The sequence below is a fragment of the Jatropha curcas genome, chromosome 5 (assembly GCF_041381405.1).
Source record: "Jatropha curcas cultivar XTBG-Jc1 chromosome 5, XTBG_Jcur_1.0, whole genome shotgun sequence".
Taxonomy (NCBI): Eukaryota; Viridiplantae; Streptophyta; class Magnoliopsida; order Malpighiales; family Euphorbiaceae; genus Jatropha; species Jatropha curcas.
In genome coordinates, this window is record NC_143155.1 from 20,547,661 (window position 1) to 20,561,179 (window position 13,519).

General features: G+C 33.6%; 1 protein-coding gene across 4 annotated transcripts; it reads left to right on the forward strand.

Annotated features, from left to right (window-relative positions):
• Window positions 1-276: 276 nt before the first annotated feature.
• Window positions 277-6,649, forward strand: HOL3 (S-adenosyl-L-methionine-dependent methyltransferases superfamily protein). 4 transcript variants are annotated; one of them, XM_089722077.1, is made up of 8 exons: window positions 277-554; window positions 3,213-3,343; window positions 3,897-3,983; window positions 4,870-4,970; window positions 5,048-5,147; window positions 5,359-5,405; window positions 5,567-5,645; window positions 6,379-6,649. In XM_089722077.1, exons 1-8 carry the CDS (start codon window positions 335-337, stop codon window positions 6,430-6,432), a joined length of 819 nt encoding a protein of 272 aa, XP_089578203.1. In that variant the 5' UTR covers window positions 277-334; the 3' UTR covers window positions 6,433-6,649. The 4 variants fall into 4 exon arrangements, 2 of the variants coding, with proteins under 2 accessions (XP_089578203.1, XP_089578204.1); XR_016321022.1 differs by lacking the exon at window positions 6,379-6,649 and having other exon boundaries at window positions 5,048-5,258; XR_016321023.1 differs by lacking the exon at window positions 6,379-6,649 and having other exon boundaries at window positions 5,359-5,463; window positions 5,567-5,644.
• Window positions 6,650-13,519: the final 6,870 nt, after the last annotated feature.

Consider the following 13,519-nt stretch of genomic DNA (forward strand, 5'->3'; position numbering starts at 1 on the left):
TAAATTCTTATAATTGAAATCTATCCAAACAAAAGGTTTATATACAAAATATTGATTTGACGTGTAATTAATATAATTTTTGAAATAATAATTTTTAAAATTTATAATTATTTTATAGGTATTTTATGAATCTAATTTTATAAATTGAAGTCTTGCAAGTTGAAATATTGAATAAGTTTAATTTTATAAATAAAAAAATTCAAAATAAAAATTAAAAATCCCAATTAAGTTAAATGATAAAAATTTAGGGGTGAAGTTATTTATTCAACCGTTTTTTAAAACATCCAAAAATATTACTCCGGTCCGGTGTCAAAACCAGAACGATATTAACGATATGCGATCATACTCTGTTGGTCGGCTCTCAAGCGTTCTCCTCTTCCTCCGGAATCCTGCGTCCACAAACAGAACGGTGCCTTCCAGAAGATTCGATTTTCGCGCCACAAGTCAGAATATGGATAATAAGAGAAAAGAACAACTGTATCGAAATGAGAGCAACGTTAAATTCAATCCTCAAGTTCATCAAATCCAACGACTCCTAGAAACCGACTCGTCTGGTAAACTACTATGCGTTTTTTTCGATAAAAAATTTGGCTTGTGATGTGTTTAACAATGTAATTGCATTAGGATTGAATAGCTTCGGATTTTGTTTTGTTTTATGTTCTAAAGATGTTTTCCGATAACTTTATGTTGCTATTTTTGATCGGCGAAGGTGTTTGATTTGTATTTTTGCTGTTTAGGAATTGGTTTCTGCGTTTAGTAGGTTTGATTTTTGGAAAATACACTTGAAAATGGGCATACGGCCATCACCTTGATATCTAAAGGCTGAACCCCAGTCACTTGGCACTGAATTCTAGAGTAATGTCTCTACTGCCCCATTTCGGAAGCCTACATTTATAATCATCATTCAATTTGAAGAATTAGCTTGGCTCAGATTCCTTAAGCTACTTTCTTTTTGACCTCATTTTTGAAGAATGGTAATTTGTCGGCTAACGTTTCCTTTTACATGTGGTATTAGAGAATAAACAAAATATTGGATAACTATTCATTTATCAGTTCTTGAAAAAGAAATCCACTGGTTTCATTTCCATAAGGGCAAAAGTAATTGCATTTTTGATTGTTTTTTCTTTTTTTGATAACCGATAATATCTTACCCAATTCTTCAACCACTAGAGCAGTTTATTAGCTTACATTCACATTTAAGCCATGGGAGAAATCAACCAGAACCGTATGTGGTACCAACTTCTACTCACAGCCAGCCTTAGGGGATCATCTCTAATTTTTTTGGTCATTCTCACATGTAGCCTTAGTTTATGGTTTAATCTCCTAATTCTACTCAATATATTAGCTTAATATAAATGGAGTTTCGTATTTCGACAACAAAGCGTCTATTTGGAAGGCTTCTTCTTCTAGTATAACACTGGTAGCTTTCTCATAGTACTTTCAAAACATAAACTTCCTGATTTAAAGATTTGCAACCCAGCGCGCTTGTTAGTTTTTTGTCTTCAAGAAGTGGTGGACATTCCCAAGCAAATAGACTGCGACAGCATTTCCCATCTTTCTACATTTTCTCTGATTTCACCTCAAATCCAACTCCTTCTCTGGTCGTTGGCAGAATTCAGGCAAGAAACACTCATGTGCAGAATGGTAAGTGGAAACTTAAATAGAAAGAGGAAAAGAATAAGACTTAAGAGTAGTTTATGTGGTTAAAGGATGAATTTACATGTAGCTACTATGATTTAACTATGAAGGAAAAAAATTACTACTGTGCTATGACATGCAGGATTATTTCTTAATCTTAACATTGAAGCGTGTGTGAGATCTAACAGTGGAAAGAATACTAGTCCCATAATTAAAGAACTCACAGGACATTATAACTGTACATTTAGTCAACTCTATGCATGAAACCCCTGCTCCTTTCCATTCTGCTGTAAGTGTACAGTAGTTTCTCTGGAAGTAATCCACAAACTCAAAACTATGGTGATTATCTTCAAAGAAAATTAACATTTGAAGGTTTGTATCGAATTTTCCGTGGCCCTTCCTTTAATAGGATGAGCAATCCCCAATATCTTATCCAAACTGGAAACATGAAACTGAAATTGAGAAGAACACAAGAAACAAAGGGAATCAGAGAAGAAATACTGCAAATAACTTAGATTCCTGGATCAAATAAATAAAATCAGGGAAACATACCAGTGAGAGAAGAGAACACTGAAAGAGTTCCCTGGAATAACGGAAATTTGGATTTGTATGATGAAGATTGACAATATATCATGTATTTGGGTGTTAACCTCTTTTGCTGGGACTGTCAAAGAGACTATTGTAACTGCATGCTTCTGCATTGATGAACTTATTATAAACTTATGCTGTTAAATTCTTTTTCTTGTGACAATCTCACAATTTAATTTGTAAGTGATATCCATGCATATGCTTTAGAGCCTGGTATTAATTTTGTTGACACTGAAGAGGCTATTGTAGGCCATACAATGTCTAAAATGTCAATCCTTGCAGTTCGCGGGCCATCTTGTGTTCCAAAAAAAAAAAAAAAAAAAACACTTCTTACAAACTACACTACAGTTAGCAATTGTCGTCAAAGTATGGTCTCTAAGTAGCTCTTGTTTTTCTGTGTTTGTTGCTTTAGTTAGACTTGTGTCTGTATAAATATGTCTATTCTTTCATTCCTGCACATGTCTGCAGGGATTTACTAAATTACTCAATATACAATAAAGCTATGATAATTCAGAAGAAATGAGGATATTTTTATTTTTGCTTTTTATGGTTTAAAATAAATGCTGTTTCACAATGTTTCTGATGTTTTGTAATGGAATTTTAGCCCATGGTTATGTTATTTTCTATTTCTTTACGGGTGATTCCCTATTTGCGTAGAAACAGTAAACGAATTATGAGAAATGACCACTAGTTGTGTTTAGTCCAATTAACTTAATTTATGCATACTTTATTAATTTTGTTTAACTCATATTTTATTGAATTCTAGTTCATTGTTGATTTTGAGTAAATGAATTTGGAAATTCACGACATTGGCGGTGGATTCAAAACATCTGAATCCAATTCAGACCCAATCCATGATGCTGTTGCTATTTCTGATTCTGTTATTTAAAACCCTGGCATGGAATGAATTTGATGTTCTTTGTTTCTACTGAGGTTCCTTAGTATACATCTAGTATCTGAAATATTTATCATAATTAACTCCTTAGGTGGTTGGGAGAAGTGCTGGGAGCAGGGATTGACCCCATGGGATTTAGGACAGCCAACACCTGTTCTATTGCACCTTCATCGGACAGGAGCCCTTCCTATGGGCAGGGCTTTAGTCCCTGGATGTGGCAGTGTAAATTTTATCGTCTGTTACATGTTTGTGTATTTTTTTTCCATTTATTCTGTGTAAGAGTCGATCAAAATCATGATACACTCTAGAGCAATTACTGATTGTACAGTTAGTACAGGTGCAAATTCTATATCTCTTCTGTCTGTATATGTGTTCTGTGAAAAGTATTGATTGATTTAAGGTAACAATGATAAATTAAGGTATTCATTTATGGGATTAGTAAAAGAGGAGATAATTTGGATGAGTGATATTCAGTTAATTAAGGTTGAATTTTTACATTAAAAATCATTAGAGCCAAGTCATTTCTGATATTATCAGTTTACTGAATAGAACTTCAATTGCAATGTCTGCATGCGAGTTTTTGGCATTGTAACATTGACTTTGTAACATCTACTTGTTTAAGGCTTACCGTAAAGAAAGCAATTTACAGGGTAAATCACTCTTTGCCCATGAGTTCATTTATTTATGGAACATCAGCTAATGGCTATTAGGTCTTTAGATTTAGAATTTTCATGTATGTATTATTTATTTGGTATGAATTATTCAAATATGGCAGGGTCATGATGTGTTTGCAATTGCCTCCCCTGAGCGCTATGTTGTTGGGTTAGATGTATCTGGCCAAGCCATTAAGAAAGCAGAAGAGGTAAGAGCACTGTGCAGGCACATTTCACTTCAGATAAGTAACACTTTTGAAATGACAGGACAAAATGGTAATATGGATCTTTAGCTTTTCATCTTTTGTTTTTTTTGGCACAAGTGTGTTCACAAACTGCTATGGTACATGATTTCTTAGGCAAAGTAGCTTCAAAAGAAATGAACCATGCCGTATGTTCTGGTCTCCAATGTTGGTATATGAAATGCCTGTCAATGTGTGCTGTGTGAAATAGGTGGTTGATTAAGAAGTTTTCAAAGGTTTTTAGGATGAAATGGGCATGTGTAGATCCATTTAGTTCCTGCAGTTAAATTTAAATAACATATTTGCAAAGTTCAAGCTAACATCTTAATTTTAGCAAGATAAGTTTTCTTTAGTTGTAATTTGCTACCTTTTTATATTTTGTTTTTCTTTTGGCATTCCTCCTATTCCAGATATGCTTATTTCACTAGTGAGTGTGGTGGACAGGGATCTTAAAGCACAGTTTAGTTACTCTGATTATCTAATTAGACTTTTGTTTCATTAGATTTTATTTTTACCCTAGTTTCATGATTGAGCACATGAAAAAATTGGTTGGTAAGACATTGAACAAATCACTTGACACCAAATGATAATTAAGTGTATGTGCTTGCGGAATTTAATTCTAATTTCTTAGATTTATAATGAGACTGGTGGCTTGAATTAGTATTTACTATATTCTACTTCTTCCTCAAAGTTACTTCTTTTAAGTTTCTCTTTAGTCCTAATGCAGTTATCTTCCTCATCACCAAATGCAAATTGTTTTACATTCTTAAAGGCTGACTTCTTCACTTGGCATCCACATTCTACTTCTTCCTCAAAGTTACTTATTTTAAGTTTCTCTTTAATCCTAATGCAGTTATCTTCCTCATCACCAAATGCAAATTGTTTTACATTCTTAAAGGCTGACTTCTTCACTTGGCATCCACCTGAGTTGTTTGATCTCATCATTGATTATACGTAAGACAACTTGATAACATGCTTGTTTACTCTGTTAGAAGGATTACATTGATAGCATGGTAATGAAAAATTTTCAGGTTCTTTTGTGCCATTGAACCAGAGATGAGAGCACGATGGGCATTAAAGATCCAGGATCTCTTAAAACCTGATGGGGAGCTCATAACACTAATTTTTCCAGTAACTATTTTATCACTTGGCATATTTACTGCCTTATTTTCCCTTTATCAAGTGAACAAGAATAAAGTTACGGTGAAGGATGGACAGCCGTGATTTTCAAATTAGTGTCTTGTGAGACAAGTTCTATTTAAATGGCTAATGTCCTAATCATCTATTATATCTGTATAGTTAGTGCGTAATATATATTCTGAAATCAGAAAAATTTTCGCAGATTGATGATCATGTTGGTGGACCCCCATATAAAGTATCAGTCTCTGAGTAATTCCACATCTTCAGTTTTTGTTTCCGTGATTCTGTTCTTTTTTGTTTTTGACATGTGTGTTTCCTGAGTTCTAATCTTAATAACATGACAATACATTTTTAGTTCTAAAGATTTTTCTCTTCCTAAAAAATTGAATTTGTCATAATTCCTCCTGTAGCTATGAAGAGGTATTGCACCCCTTGGGCTTCAAGGCAGTGTCCATTGTCGATAATGATTTGGCGATTAAAGCTCGAAAGGTATGTGGAAAAGCTTTTCTAATTAACATGAGTGTGAATTTTGTTTCATGCAAAATAAATCATATAATTCATAGAAATTGTAATTATCAAATTTAGTATATGCTTGTTGAATGGATATGATGTTTAGATGATGAATTTGACTAGAGGTGGCACTTGGTGTCTTTTCTTTGCTTCTCCTTCTTCTTCTTTTCTTTTTTCTTTTTTCTTTTTTCTTTTTAAGCTGGTTTCATCTATAAAAATGACTTAAAATAAGTATATACTTCATATATTACCTGTTATTGTTTGTAAACAATATATTGATGTGAAAGGCCTAAATACAATTTGCATATAAAATAAAATAAAATAAGCCATGGTCACAAAGATTATGTATAACAATATACATATAACTGATCGATGCTTATAAATTTTATATTATATATGCATATATAATATTTTCTAATGCATAGTTTATAATTACCACAAAATTAGAGCTTGATAAATATGAATGAGATTTCCCTAATACCCAGAAAAAAAAATGATTGGAGATGGAAGTTAATATTTAGATTTGTAGGCTTTTTTTTTGAAAAAAAATATATATTGGGTGATGACTTGTATTGTTCTTACTCTGCTTTGTTTCATATTTTTGTGGATGCCCTAAGGAAGATTGTATATTGAAAATTTTATAAATTTAATTTGCATTCCTGTGATTATTAGTTGGTGATCTCTAAGATTTAGTATTTCTTAACATCAACAGGGAAGAGAGAAGCTTGGAAGATGGAAGAGGTCTTCGACTCGCTCCTTGCTATGACAATTTGATGGCCGTCTCACGGTTGAAGGAATTGCAGTTGCTATGTTCTTGTTTCTGCTATCGTTCACATCACAATGATGAACTCTGTAAAAACTGGCATGATTTAACAGAGAGAAATGTTGAAATTTTGGAAGGAAGCATGGAAATGCATCTTGATTAACAATGTTTAGCACTTCGTTGAATTAATAAAAGGATATGCCTATTTATATGCTTACAAGTGAATTAAATAAGACCTAAAAATAATTCTAAAAATCATTAATCCTAATAACAAAAACATCAAATTCTATGTAGAAGATCTGCACTAAATAAAATTGAAATGTCAAAATATTTTTAATAATATTATTTTGAATGAATCCTAACATTCTCTCTTAATTCAAACATAATATTTTTTATTACAATAATTAACAATTAAAAATTTTTAATCTAGCATTTGAAGCACCTCTCTTCAATTAATTTTGTTGAAGCAACTCTCTCCAACTCATTATTTTGATGCACTTCTCATCAAATATTGATGCACTTCTCATCGCTTTTTTTTTATTATTTTGGAGCATATCTCTCCAATGTTCTCTTTGAACACTTCTCCAATGTTCTCTTCGAGCACATCTCTCCAATATTCAAAAAGAGTTTCTTCCTCTGATACCAGGGTACGACCCAGCACGGGAACTTCTCTTATGCAGGTTCGGATCCAAGGAAGGCTCTGATACCATGTTGAAATTTTGGAAGGAAGAATGGAAATGCACAAGATAATTTACAATGTTTAGCACTTCATTGAATTAATAAAAGGGTATGCCTATTTGTAGGCTTACAAGTGAATCAAATAAGACCTAAAAATAATCCTAAAAATCATTAATCCTAATAACAAAAACATCAAATTCTATGCAGAAAATCTGCACTAAATAAAATTGAAATGTCAAAATATTTTTAATAATATTATTTTGAATTAATCCTAACAAGAAATATGAGAAATTGCAACTTTTCCACTGCAATTATAGCAGATTTTTTAAGTTTTGTTTTTCTTTTATAAATACAATAAGATAGTCTTTTTAAAAAAGTGTTCCTTATAACCCTCTTAGTGTGTTCGTTATAACCCTTTAGCTTGGAGGAGAGGTAAATGATTGCTGGTCCAAATGAGAAAGATAAAGTTCTATGCATGCCAGTTTTGCTAATTCAATTTTATTATTTTTACAGGCATTATTAAAAAAGTGATGCTATATGGATCATGATGATCCGGATCAATCCCACTTAATAAATTTGAATTGTACAAGTGGTCATTTATTATTATTTTGTTCTAAAATATAAGTTATTTTCAGTATTTTAAGGAGTAATAAATGACACTTTGTCAATGTTACCCTTATTTATATTAAATATAATAACTATCACCTTTGATTTTGTTTTAATTACTTTCTTAATATCATGCAAAAACCTTAAACGACTTATATTTTGAGGTAAATTTTAGTTTTTCTCCTCTCCAACATCCAACTATCAATAAATTAATACTCCCTCCTTTTTTTCATACAGGGACAACTAATTTTTCACCAAGATTAAGTTAATCAAATTTTTTATCGTTTTTTCCCTAATTTACCCATAATATTTCATTTATTCTTCTTCTAATATTAATATATATCTTAAATTATGTTTTAATCTTCAACAAGACTTTTTGTTGAAATGAAAAGAATGCAAATAATTGAAAAAATGAAAAGAATGCAAATATACATCATTTATTATCATTTCTTATAAATTTGGTAATTATGGTATTTTAGAAAATAGATAATTAATAAATTTGGTGTTTGAACTTTTCAAAATTTTCTGTTCCAATGTCTGAATGTGAAAAATTTGCAGATATTAATCTTTTGTGTTTTAACTTTTCAAGAATTTATATTTTAATATCTCAACAAAAAACAATATCGTATATAAACTTTTAACAAAAAGTAATTAGGTTATTCATGTTAACGTGGAAGGCGGAAATTCTGACTGTGACAAAATAGACCCCAATTTTTGTACCGTTGGCAGCCAACGTGGACTAAAGAATACCACATCAGCAAAACACTTGGGTTCCATATGGATGCTATAAAAAATTCCTAAATGCCCATTAATTTATTGTTGGCTTCAACTTTCATCTCCATTATCTCCAAAGTCCAGCTTAACTCCCAACATCGCCACCAATCTCCATCATCTCCACCATCTCCGACCACAACCATTAGAAACCACTAATTTAGCCACTCTTTTTAATTAACTCATTCGCTTATTGATTTAACTCGTCTTGACTCATTGATTTCTCTCTCTTTAATGATACTCTATCGCTAAATATATCTGATATCTGTTGGTTTAGAAGAGCAGAAAATTAAGGAAGAGAAGGAAATTCTGCAGAAAAAGAAAAAGCTGCAGATTTTGTGAGTGTGAAGAAACAATTAATTTCTTATTAATTCCATTACAACATAATGTAAACATTTATAGTAGAGCTAGTCTAAAGTTTGTTCACCAACCTTCCATAAGTCAAGGAAGGTTGTTCACCAAACCTACCTAAAAGCAAGGTAGTTCACCTACCTCTTGATTTCAACAAAATACAACAAAATCTAAATGACTTTAACAAAATACCTCCAAAAATTGTCAACAACACTTGCATCAATAGCTGTAGCTGTAACTTTAACACTCCTCCTTGATGCAAGAGTTGAGACAAACACCAAGTCTATTCCTAAGAAATTCAAATCTTGGTTTTTGCAATGCCTTGGTGAAAATATCTGCTGTTTGGTCTTCAGAATTGCAATGAATAATCTGAATTTCATTTTCCTTTTCAGCTTCACGAATTGCATGATACTTGATTTTGATATGCTTGGTTTTTCCATGGAAGATTGGATTTTTAACCATAGCAACAGCTGATTTGTTGTCACAAAGTATTTTAGTTGGATTTTCTTGCTGAAAATTCAGATCAACTAATACTTTTCTCAACCATATAGCTTGGTTTACAGCAGCAGATGCTGCAACATACTCTGCTTCTACAGTTGATTGAGCAACTGAAGCTTGCTTTCTTGTTCCCCAGCAAATGACAGCAGAACCAAGTGAAAAACAAAAACCAGTAGTGCTCTTCATATCGTCCAATGAACCAGCCCAATCACTGTCTGAGAACCCCAACAACTTCACACCATTTAATCTTCTATAAAACAAACCAAATTCAGCAGTTCCTCGCACATATCTCAGAACTCGTTTGGCTGCTGTAAGATGGTTTTCAGTTGGAGAATTCATGAATCTCGACAGTAAATTTGTTGTAAACATGATATCTGGTCTTGTTACAGATAAATACAGCAAAGAACCAACCATGCTCCTATAAGTTGAAGCATCTATAGAGTGAGAACCATCATCCTTTTGCAATTTTATTCCATGGGCTGTAGGTGTACTCACTGGTTTGCATTTGCTAAGTTCAAACCTTTTAAGCAGCTCCCAAGCAAATTTCTTTTGTGAAATAAAAATCCCTTGCTCATCTTGAGCAATTTCAATCCCAAGGAAATAGCACATTAAGGCAAGATCATTCATCTCAAAAACCTGCTGCATCTTCAATCTGAATTCTTGAATTAATTGTAAATTGTTACCTGTGACAAGTAGATCGTCAACATACACAGAAACGATAAGCACATCACTTCCTTATTGAGTTACGTAAAGTGTTGCCTCATTCAAGCTTCGTTTAAAACCCAAATTCAGCAAGTAATGATCAATCTTGGCATACCAGGCCCTTGGGGCCTGTTTTAAACCATAGAGTGCTTTCTTCAACAAACACACTCTATTGCTTCCATCATTAAAACCTTCAGGCTGCTCAATATACACTTCTTCCTTCAAAGAACCATTTAAGAAAGCTGATTTCACATCCAATTGAAAGACTTGCCAACCTTCACTTGCTGCTAGTGCCAAAATCAATTTGATAGTGTCAAATCTTGCAACTGATGCAAAGGTTTCTGTAAAATCAACCCCTTGCTGTTGAGCGTAGCCTTTAACAACATATCTTGCTTTGTGCTTATTGATGGAGCCATCAGAATTTAATTTCAATTTGAATACCCATTTAGTTCCAATTATGTAACACCCCTTCCCGGTCCACCCGTTAACCCGAATGAACCGAGCCGAGACGCTACAATCTGGTTGAACTTTTGTCTTGTCATGCTGATATCATCCTGTATACTAAATATGATTACAAAACACTCCCAATGAAACTTCAAACTTCCAACATCTCCAAGAAGCATCATAACACAATAACCCTTTCTATATATCTTTACATAATTATATAAATCCTCAAAAGCATTTAATCTCTAGTAATTAATTTCATTCAGAATCTATATCAAGTTTTCATGACCTAATCATACCAACTATAGTAAACTATTTCATCTTCAATCATGTCATAAATATTATTCTTATCTCCAACTACTTACACCAAAATAATTACATGTTTCACTTATATTTACAATCACATAAGCTCTAACAATAAAAGAATTATACATGCCATAAATCTTAATACATGCCATAATTCTTAATTCTACATCTCTCAATCTACTATGACCAAATTAAGCACTTCTGCTTTGATAGTACTCCTCAAGTCTTCAAGTAGCAACCACGATCTTCAACCTGCGCGTGATGAAAATCGACGCGCTGAGTATAAAACTCAGTGTGCTCATAATTCACATGCTTAACAAAGTGTGATGACAACTAACTGAAAACCCAAATTTGCATAAAAGCATTGAAAATCATAGCTTTAGTAAATTTCAACACAAATGTATTTTTATAGCAAAGAATAAACTTCTAATTCACACCATAATCACATAACTCCTTTAGTTCTAATTATCTCATAATTCCTTTACATGAACCTTTAATCACGTATTATGATACTATCATGATCTTACCTGATGTTCTTTATGCTGTATGAGCTCTGCAACTTTGATTAAACTCAGTGACTTGAATGAAGAAACATATAAGCACATACATATGTGGAAATAAATACACATTTACTCACATATGGAATGTAAGCACACATATCATGATACTTTCATGTTTAACTTGATGATCTTTCTTGCTGTTTAGTATACTGTATGATTATGCAATTTGTAATCAATATAACTGTATAGCTCCATAAGGTTATAGTGAAACCGAAGTGATAAGATAAACTGTATGTAACTGGATGAAACTGTATGCTATAGGCCCCAAACCGGATTCGCCTATGCCAATATTGTCCGTTTTGGTGCCCCTAACCGGATTTGCACCGCACGGTTTAATCATATCCACTCAACGGCCTGTAGCCGGAGTTCCAAACTGTATGGGTGCAGATCTGCTATTCTATGTCGCGACATAGCCTTATCTACATGGTTTCTACCCAACCTCAATGGAGCTTCATATTAGCATATCAACAATGTAACACAATAGCACATAAATGGTTGCATAACTTCATAGTTCATCATGTTGATTTGATCTCACACCATATAAATGCTTACATGTTGATTTAATCCATGTTCTTATCTTATATTTTTGTTGTAAAATGATTGGATGCATGCATGTTGAGCAAATGAATGTAATTACATAGCAAATGAAAGGCAAAAGAGTGTCACAGCATAAGTCGCGACCGCGTATGTGCAAGTCGCGAGCGCGACTTGTGCATCCTGAGAGTCAGAGAGGTTTCTGGCTCAAGTCGCGACCGCGCAGCACAAGTCGCGAGCGCGAGATGAAGTCGCGAGCACGCTTGTGGAGTTCGCGAGCGCGTAATGTGCCATTTGAGAGTCAGAGAGTTTCTGGCCAAAGTCGCGACCGCGCATATGATCCTCGCGAGCGCGAGTTTTGCAATTGAGAGTCAGAGAGCTACCTGACTCAAGTCGCGAGCGCGCAATGGGAAGTCGCGAGCGCGACGTGCTTTCCAGCATGCGCGAGCGCGCGACGTGATTCTGTGCAGTCTGTATTCTTTTGGCCATAACTCTCAATATACAACTCCAAATTGAATGATTCCGAAACGTGTGTAAAGCTAACACAAAAAGGAACAAATAACTCTTCTGTGACAATTCCTAATTCCATCGTTTACTGGGGTCAAAATCAAGATGAAGTTGCTGGTCACATTTCCAGCAAACTCTGGTTCATAAACTCATTCCATCCCCTGTTTTCACATCATTTTCAATCCTCTCACTCCACAATAAGCAACATATGATCTCATGAGCAACACTCCACACAATTTCTCATGCAAAGAAAATGGTAAATATAAAGAAATATCACACCTTGTTTTTCAAAAAGCTGGGACTCTGTTTTAGCTTCTCTTTTCTGCTACTTTTGAACTTTATTCTCCTATACACAAGAATTCTCATAAATCATCTAAAAATATCACCAAATGATTCAAGTATGAAATTCAAGAAGGTTTACTTACTTGGATAGCATAGAAGTTGAATTAATGTTTAACTCCCATGAAAATCTTCACCAACATTAAACGTGATGGAGAAAGGAAAGTTTAAGAGGAAAATAGAGGAAGAAGATGAAGATAAGGATGAAGAAATGAAAATGAAATGGAATCCACGGGTAGTCTCTAGAAGAAATGATTTGGCTGTGTAACATATCTAATTGGTACCTCAAGTATACAAAGGCTACAACTTCATACCCAAGCTGTATGTTTTGATGCAAACAAGTCCAAACTTTACATTCACATAAGTCCACTTATACTCTCATTCTACCCCAACAAGGTTTGATTCAACCCAACTCAACTTACTTCTATGAAATGACTCAACTCAACTCACTAGGATGTTACAAATTACATGCTTATTCAATGGTCTAGGAACTAAAATCCATGTTTCGTTCTTCATAATCATCTTCAACTCCTCCTCCATGGCAGCTCTCCACTCAGGCAATTTTAAGGCTTCATCCACCTGAGTTGGTTCAAGTGAGACAACATTACATCTGCTGTAAATTTCCTCTAGGGATCTAGTTCCTCTAATTGCATAATCATCTTCATTTGATTCTTCTTCATTGTCAACTGGAAGTTCTTGCTCTTGCTGAAAATCAAGAATTGATTTAGAATTTTCTGGTTCCATTTTACTCCAATCCCATTCACCTTTCTCATCGAATTTGACACTCCTGCTGA

Excerpts from the sequence above, each read along its gene's own strand:
- HOL3 (XM_089722077.1), top strand. The coding sequence starts at position 335 with ATGCGATCATACTCTGTTGGTCGGCTCTCAAGCGTTCTCCTCTTCCTC. Across the intron at positions 5,148-5,358 it reads TCATAACACTAATTTTTCCA|ATTGATGATCATGTTGGTGG; the intron begins GTAACTATTTTA and ends AAATTTTCGCAG. Across the intron at positions 5,646-6,378 it reads TGGCGATTAAAGCTCGAAAG|GGAAGAGAGAAGCTTGGAAG; the intron begins GTATGTGGAAAA and ends TAACATCAACAG.